The sequence below is a fragment of the Bos grunniens genome, chromosome 18, assembly GCF_055505025.1.
Source record: "Bos grunniens cultivar Pamir isolate PY7600 chromosome 18, Bosgru_T2T1.0, whole genome shotgun sequence".
Classification (NCBI taxonomy): domain Eukaryota; kingdom Metazoa; phylum Chordata; class Mammalia; order Artiodactyla; family Bovidae; genus Bos; species Bos grunniens.
In genome coordinates this window covers 47,719,629-47,728,526 of record NC_141182.1, presented here as the reverse complement: position 1 = coordinate 47,728,526, position 8,898 = coordinate 47,719,629, and the positions used below count along the sequence as shown (strand labels likewise).

The 8,898-nt window shown below is 43.6% G+C and overlaps 1 protein-coding gene and 1 non-coding gene across 2 annotated transcripts; both read left to right on the top strand.

The window, feature by feature from the left end:
• Positions 1-4,158: 4,158 nt before the first annotated feature.
• On the top strand, positions 4,159-4,288 carry LOC147353750 (small nucleolar RNA SNORA20). The gene has a single exon (XR_015146729.1). It is a non-coding gene; the product is annotated as a small nucleolar RNA SNORA20 (small nucleolar RNA).
• A 44-nt stretch (positions 4,289-4,332) lies between these two features.
• LOC147353749 (T-complex protein 1 subunit alpha) lies at positions 4,333-4,950 on the top strand. Its single transcript, XM_086349387.1, has one exon. The coding sequence runs from the start codon at positions 4,333-4,335 to the stop codon at positions 4,948-4,950; it is 618 nt and encodes a 205-aa protein (XP_086205513.1).
• Positions 4,951-8,898: the final 3,948 nt, after the last annotated feature.

The window sequence follows — 8,898 nt, the reverse complement described above, 5'->3', positions numbered from 1 at the left end:
GAACAGTGAGTGGATAAAAGCTGAAGAGCTGAAAATCATACATTTTGATATGTATGCAAAGAATAATGAATGAATGATAAGGGTAATTCTGGTGAAACCTGAGAAAAGAGGAGAGCTGAAATGAAAACCTGTCTTCTTGGAAAATAAATTATGAACAAAATGTTGGTGGAGATATGAATAGTAAAGACCACTCTGGTTCATTCTGAGGTGGAAATGAACATATTATTGGAAGTGGGAGGAAGGATCATTCTTTTTATGGTGGCAAAAAACTTGGCTAAATTGTGTTTGTGTTCTAATGTTTTGCGGAAAGTAGAACTTCGAAGCAATGAAGTTGAAGATGTGGCTTTGCTCCTTCTGGCTGATGATAATGAAGTGCCAGAAAAGAGAAATGACTTAAAAGATGGAATTTCTGAAGCAGAACCTAAAGATTTGGAAAATTCTCAGCTGAATAAATAGTGTTAAAATACTGTGAAAATGAGGGCATAGATTGGGAAAGAATAGCATCTTGTAAGTTGGTTTGGAGACATTGGGAAGACCCTGATGATGCTAGGGACATTGAACTCCTAAGTTTAGAGTCTGCTTTACCAGTGGAAATGGCATCCCCACCCAGAGGCAACATTTGCACCTCCATTTGATGGGCTAGGCATTGCATTGCCTGAAAAGCATAATGACCTCCCCTGAGGCAGAGGCCACACGACTCTTCAGAAACTGTCCCTGCCACCCCTTTTTATTTCTGGGCCCATCACTAATAGACTCAAGTCCCAGCAGACTCCTAAAGGTGAAGTTCAAACTGTGACCTGAGAGGAGGTATGTTACACTCAAAAAGAACTACTTGAGTTTTCTCATTTGTACAGACAGAAATCCAGGGAACAAGTATGGAATGGATATTAAGACGTGGAATAATGGTGGAAGGAAGATGATTGGAAATCTGGTGACAGTGAAATGTGGGAAAGAGAAGTGTGGATAGGCTTCTCTGGACAAAATATTTGAAGTTATTTGTGTCCTGTGTAATTGCTCACTAAAGGGTGACCTCAGCAGAGGATTTAATAATCAAGTGGATAGGATGGTCTGTTCTGTGGATAACAGTTCCTTTTCCCCATCACCCCCCTCATTATCATCCAATGGGCTTATGATGGCAGGGGATGGACATTATGCATGGGCTCAGCAACATGGACTTCCATTCACCAGGGTCACCTGACTGGCCACTGCTGGGTGCTCATTCTGCCTGCAGAGAAAAACACCGAGTCCCTAACATAGCAGCATTCCCTATTGTTCAGTCACTAAACTGTGTCCGACTCTTTGTGACCCCATGAAATGCAGCACACTAGGCTTCCCAGTCCTTCACTATCTCCTGGGGTTTGCTCAAACTCATGTCCATTGTCCATTGAGTCAGTGATGCCATCCAACTATCTCATCCTCTGTCACCGCCTTCTCCCCTTGCCCTCAATCTTTGCCAGCATCAGGTGGCCAAAGTATTAGAGCTTCAGCATCAGTCATTCCAATGATTATTGGAACTGGTCTGATCTCCTTGCTGTCTAAGGGACTCTCAAGAGTCTTCTCCCACACCACAGTTCAAAAGCATCAATTCTTTGGCACGCAGCCACCTTTATGGTCCATCTCATCACATCTCATACATGACTACTGTAAAAACCATAGCTTTGACTATATGGAACTTTGCTGGCAAAGTGATTCCTCTGCTTTTTAATATGCTGTCTAGGTTGTTCATAGCTTTCCTTCCAAGGAGTGAGCGTCTTTTAATTTCATGGCTGCAGTCACCGTCTGCAGTAATTTTGGAGCTCAAGGAAATAAAGTCTGTCACTGTTTCCACTTTTTCCCCATCTATTTGCCATGAACTGATGAGACTGGATGCATGAGCTTAGTTTTTTGAATGTTGAGTTTTAAGCCAGCTTTTTCACTCTCTTCTTTCACCCTCATCAAGAGGTTCTTTAGTTCCTCTTGAAACTATGAAAACCCATAAACAAAGGTAAATGTCATCGAGTTAAATAACATTCTACATGACTTTAGCATTTGCTTCACTTTCTTACCTACAAGTATTTAAGTTTACAGTGTCATTGTTTCTGATCTACATAAAGCTGAGTAGGAATGACCCAGAATTACCACATAACCGGCAATGTTTTCTGAGCTTTTATTATGTGCCAGGGGCTATTCTAAGGACTTTACACTATTAACTCATTAACCCTCATAACAATGCTACAAACTAGGTATTTCCCAGTTAAGAAACTGGCACAGCCACCTTGGAAGACAGGTTGGTGGTGGTTTTACAAAAGAAAACAGACTTTTTTTTTGGACTATGCTGTGCAGCATGCAGGATCTTAGTTCCCTGACCAGGGACCAAACCCAGGCCCCTGCAGTGGAAGCATGGAGTCGTAACCACTGGATGGCCAGGGAAGTCCAACATACTCTTTCTTATCATACAACCCAGCAATTAAGATCCTTAAGTAGATGAAAACTTATGTTTACACAAAAACCTGAACACAGATACAGAAGCTTTATTCAAAACTGTCAAAACTTAGAAGCAACCAAGATGGCTTTCAGTAGGTGAATGGATAAAGTGTGATACCTCCAGACAACAGACTATTCAGTTCAGTTGCTCAGTCATGTCCGACTTTTTGTGACCCCATGGACTGCAGCATGCCAGGCCTCCCTGTCCATCACCAACTCCCGGAGTTTACCCAAACTCATATCCATTGAGTCGGTGATGCCATCTAACCATCTCATGCTCTTTCGTCCCCTTCTCATGCCCTCAATCTTTCCCAGCATCAGGGTCTTTTCAAATGAGTCAGCTCTCTGCATCAGGTGGCCAAAGTATTGGAGTTTCAGCTTCAACATCAGTCCTTCCAATGAACACTCAGGACTGATCTCCTTCAGGATGGACTGGTTGGATCTCCTTGTAGTCCGAGGGACTCTCAAGAGTCTTCTCCAACGCCACAGTTCGAAAGCATCAATTCTTCCGCGCTCAGCCTTCTTCATAGTCCAACTCTCACATCCATACATGACCACAGGAAAAACCATAGCCTTGACTAGACAGACCTTTGTTGGCAAAGTAATGTCTCTGCTTTTGAATATGCTATCTAGGTTGGACATAACTTTCCTTCCAAGGAGTAAGTGTCTTTTAATTTCATGGCTGCAGTCACCATCTGCAGTGATTTGGGAGCCCCCAGTTTCCACTGTTTCCCCATCTATTTCCCATGAAGTGATGGGACCAGATGCCATGATCTTCGTTTTCTAAATGTTGAGCTTTAAGCCCACTTTTTCACTCTCCACTTTCACTTTCATCAAGAGGCTTTTTAGTTCCTCTTCACTTTCTGCCATAAGGGTGGTGTCATCTGCATATCTGAGGTTATTGATATTTCTCCCAGCAATCTTGATTCCAGCTTGTGTTTCCTACAGTACAGTGTTTCTTATGATGTGCTCTGCATAGAAGTTAAATAAGCAGGGTGACAATATATAGCCTTGACATACTCCTTTTCCTATTTGGAACCAGTCTGTTGTTCCATGTCCAGTTCTGTTGCTTCCTGACCTGCATATTCAATGTTAAAAAGAAATAAGCTATCAAGCCATGATATCACATGCTGCTGCTGCTGCTGCTGCTGCTAAGTCGCTTCAGTCATGTCCGACTCTGTGCGACCCCATGGACTGCAGCCTACCAGGCTCCTCCGTCCATGGGATTTGCCAGGCAAGAGTACTGGAGTGGGTTCCCATTGCCTTCTCCGATAACACATGAAGGAGACTTAAATGCATAATACCAAGTGGAAGAAGTCAATCTGTAAAGATTACATAGTGTCTGATTACAACTATAGGACATTCTGCAGAAAAGCAAAGCTATAGACAGCAGAAAGATCAGTGGTTGTTAGGGGTGTGTGGAGATGAATAAGCAGAGCATAGAGAATTCTTCAGGTAATGAAAGTACTCTATGGGGACTTCCCTGGCAGTCCAGTGGTTGGGACTCCACACTGCCACTCCTTGGTTGGGGAATGAAGATCCTGCATGCAGTATGGTGTGGCCAAAAAATAATTAAAAAAAAAAAAAAAACTATGAGGTTGGAATGATGGATATATGTCACTATACATTTGTCCCAAACCACAGAATGTACAAGGTAAATTATGGCCTTTGGGTGAATCCTTGGTTTAAAAAACACTTCCCATTTATTTGCTGCTATAGTCCTTCAGTGATATGAGCAGTTATACGCATGGGGTAAAACAATACTGGGCCCTTGTAAATGGAGGTGAAGTTACCATTTCATCTCTTCTCCATGGTCTAGACATTGCTTCCCTGTCTAAATGTCCTGTGTAAGTAGTAGTGAATTTCTTCATGGACTTACTACTGTTAAAGACTATCGCTGTTGTTTTAAATAGCACTAAGGCTCGTACCTCTGCATCGGTCATCTTACGTGGCGCAAATGATTTCATGTGTGACGAGATGGAGCGCTCCTTACACGATGCCCTTTGTGTGGTGAAGAGAGTTTTGGAGTCAAAGTCTGTGGTCCCAGGTGGGGGCGCTGTAGAGGCGGCCCTTTCCATTTACCTGGAGAACTACGCGACCAGCATGGGCTCCCGGGAACAGCTCGCTATTGCGGAGTTTGCAAGATCTCTTCTTGTTATTCCTAATACTCTGGCAGTTAATGCTGCCCAGGACTCCACAGATCTGGTTGCAAAATTAAGAGCTTTTCATAACGAGGTTCAGGTTAACCCAGAACGAAAAAATCTAAAATGGATTGGTCTTGACTTGGTCAATGGTAAACCCCGTGACAACAAACAAGCAGGGGTGTTTGAACCAACCATAGTTAAAGTTAAGAGCTTGAAATTTGCCACTGAAGCTGCAATTACCATTCTTCGAATTGATGATCTTATTAAATTACACCCAGAAAGCAAAGATGATAAGCATGGAGGTTATGAAGATGCTGTTCACTCTGGAGCCCTTGATGACTGATCTGTTTTATTTATGACAATGTTAGATGCAGCTTGCTTATACCTCAAATATTACACATTAAAATGCAAAAAAATAAAAAAATAAAAAACAATGTAGCACTCTGGTGGAGGTTTTTAATAATGAGGGAAGCTGTGTATGTACTGGGGTGGGCAGTATGTGGGAAATCTCAGTATCTTCTTCTCAGTTTTATTGTAAACCTAAAACTTCTCTTAAAGCAGCTCACACACCTAGCGAGTGTTAGTGCTAGAATTTTAACCCAGGTATTAGATCTATACTCTTACCCCTTATACCATCCTGCTCACACACCACACAAAAAGAAAGTCCGAAACAAAGTTATGCAGACAAACCAGAAATTAGACCTGGTCAGTACTACAAAACTCCTGTTAGGTGTTCTGATATAGAGGTGTGGTGGTTTTCCCACCCTAGTTGAAACAGACCTCTCAGACTACTGACTGCATTCCTACTCTTTAACAGTTTCACAAAGCAAATCCGTGTCACTGATGGAAATGAGTCAAACCATCTCCTACCATATTTGCTTTTGATCACAAGCCTTTGTAGAAGATTAAGAATATCCAGTGTGTGATTCCAAGCAGGTATATTCTCTTAATAAGAGATTGTCTGAAATAATAGTCTGTAATCCTCCAGATTTGCTTTTCTACACACAAAGAATGTGTAACAAAAAGCCAACAGGAAGAATTATTTACACAATGTAAATAATTAATTAGAAGGATTAATTGAGGAATGGGATCTGTGCCTAGAACCTCTGACTTTCTCTGTGGAAGAAGACTTAGGGGTAAATCAGTGAAAATGTTTCAAGGGGACACCAGCTGTTTCCATATACTGAAAAATGAAATGCATTTCATGGAACAAAGAGGAAGTACAAATTCACCTTCAATTTGATTTTTTCATGTACAGCAGCAATTCTCTCCTTCTCACATGCCTTCTGTGGGGAATGGCAGTCGCCAGGGAAAGAGGTGCATGAGACATCTAGTGTTTTTGAAGATGGGTCAAAATCCAGTCTCCACTACCATCCTGGTCCCTCAACTTTCAAAGACATACAAAGAAAGTAGAATACAAGATGTCTGGGTTCACAGCTCTGGATATGCAGTAGTTCTAACACTGCCGCTGGTCACCACTGAGGCTGTCCGTTGCCTCAGTTTCTCCAGAAGGTAGGCTGGGACCTGGATCCCTCTACCAGAGTGCTTGCACCAGGACAAACATCTCCTTGAGCAACAGAATAACAAACTATAAGGGACTAAAAATAATTGCACATGTGCACAGTTGAGGCAATTATGAACAATAGGATACAAAACCAACTGCCATTTCTGAGGTGCTGGAAGTAAAAGCACAGTCACGTGCATGAGCCCTGCACAGAGCACCACCAAGGGGCTGGAGAGCTAAGTTAGGCCTCCTGCCCACTAGTTGTGCCATGTCGCTAATAACATAAACTTTGTACCTGTTTTTACAGTTTTTGCCTCCTTGAGAAATTCATTTTTCAACCCGGGCAAGGGACAGCCCAATTTTGTTTCTAGCCTCTAGCCCATGGTGGTCTAATGGCTAGAACTCCTGGTTTTCAGCCAGGCTCTGCAGATCCAATTCCTGGGCAGGGAACTAAGATGTTGCTTCAAGCCACGGCGCACAGCTCTCTCTCGGAGATCAAGAACACAGTGGCGCCACTATGCTAGTTGATCACCATGCTGTCGATGGTTGTTTATCAAAGGGTCAGCAAGGGACGTGCTCCTCTACTGGTTTCCCTGGAAACTGATAAGCCCACCAACATCCATTCCTCCTCTAATAGGTAACTTCTCCTTCTCCCAGAGTGAACACTGCTCCGTAAGTCCTGCCTGCTGTCTGCCATACACAGCGGGGTATCAACCCAGGAACTTTGCCTCAGACTTGAAAGATTCCCTGTTCAATAAACCCTTGATGTTTGTACCGCTGTCTCCAGACTCATTCTTACAACGCACTGCTGGTCAACTACAAATCTTGCAGACCTGGGCGGGGTCCAGCCTAACACGAGGCCAACCCAGCACCAACCCTGGGGGAAAACACTCAGCAGCGGAAGACTCTGATCCAAAACGTCCTAAACCCTCCGCTTCCAGGCGCAGTTGAGTCTCCAGGGCGCCGCCTACCTTCTTCTGAACACAGTTCTCCGAGAAAAGGTGCAGCCGCGCGAGTTCCCATCTTAGCACATTCCAACAGAACAGGCCGAGGAGAACCGCTCTTTCCCAGGGCTGTGACGCTGGGGCTCTAGGAAGCACCTGTTTCTGTCAGACGCCAGTCCCAAAGAGCGTAAGAGACCCACGAGACATAAGGAAATCGCAAAACACTGGAGAGGAACTCTTGAGTAACAGATCAGATAAGATCAGATTAGTCGCTCAGTCGTGTCCGACTCTTTTTGACCCCATGAATTGCAGCACGCCAGGCCTCCCTGTCCATCACCAACTCCCGGAGTTCACTCAGGCTCACGTCCATCGAGTCAGGGATGCCATCCAGCCATCTCATCCTCTGTCGTCCCCTTCTCCTCCTGCCCCCAATCCCTCCCAGCATCAGAGTCTTTTCCAATGAGTCAACTCTTCGCATGAGGTGGCCAAAGTACTGGAGTTTCAGCTTTAGCATCATTCCTTCCCAAGAAATCCCAGGGCTGATCTCCTTCAGAATGGACTGGTTGGATTTCCTTGTAGTCCGAGGGACTCTCAAGAGTCTTATCCAACACCACAGTTCAAAAGCGTCAATTCTTTGGCACTCAGCCTTCTTCACAGTCCAACTCTCACATCCATACATGACCACAGGAAAAACCATAGCCTTGACTAGACAGACCTTTGTTGGCAAAGTAATGTCTCTGCTTTTGAATATGCTATCTAGGTTGGTCATAACTTTCCTTCCAAGGAGTAAGCGTCTTTTAATTTCATGGCTGCAGTCACCATCTGCAGTGATTTTGGAGCCTAGAAAAATAAAGTTTGACACTGTTTCCACTGTTTCCCCATCTATTTCCCATGAAGTGATGGGACCGGATGCCATGATCTTCGTTTTCTAAATGTTGAGCTTTAAGCCCACTTTTTCACTCTCCACTTTCACTTTCATAAGAGGCTTTTGAGTTCCTCTTCACTTTCTGCCATAAGGGTGGTGTCATCTGCATATCTGAGGTGATTGATATTTCTCCTGGCAATCTTGATTCCAGCTTGTATTTCTTCCAGTCCAGTGTTTCTTATGATGTACTCTGCATAGAAGTTAAATAAACAGGGTGACAATATACAGCCTTGACATACTCCTTTTCCTACTTGGAACCAGTCTGTTGTTCCATGTCCAGTTTTAACTGTTGCTTCCTGACCTGCATACAAATTTCTCAAGAGGCAGATCAGGTGGTCTGGTATTCCCATCTCTTGAATTTTCCAGTTTATTGTGATCCACACAGTCAAAGGCTTTGGCATAGTCAAGAAATCAGAAATAGATGTTTTTCTGGAACTCTCTTGCTTTTTCCATGATCCACCAGATGTTGGCAATTTGATCTCTGGTTCCTCTGCCTTTTCTAAAACCAGCTTAAACGTCAGGAAGTTCACAGTTCACATATTGCTGAAGCCTGGCTTGGAGAATTTTGAGCATTACTTTACTAGCGTGTGAGATGAGTGCAATTGTGCGGTAGTTTGAGCATTCTTTGGCACTGCCTTTCTTTGGGATTGGAATGAAAACTGACCTTTTCCAGTCCTGTGGCCACTGCTGAGTTTTCCAAATGTGCTGGCATATTGAGTGCAGCACTTTCACAGCATCATCTTTCAGGATTTGGAATAGCTCCACTGGAATTCTATCACCTCCACTAGCTTTGTTCGTAGTGATGCTTTCTAAGCCCCACTTGACTTCACATTCCAGGATGTCTGGCTCTAGGTCAGTGATCACACCATCGTGATTATCTGGGTCGTGAAGATCTTTTTTGTACAATTCTTCTGTGTA

Coding starts and splice junctions, on each gene's coding strand:
- LOC147353749 (XM_086349387.1), top strand. CDS start 4,333: ATGGACTTACTACTGTTAAAGACTATCGCTGTTGTTTTAAATAGCACT.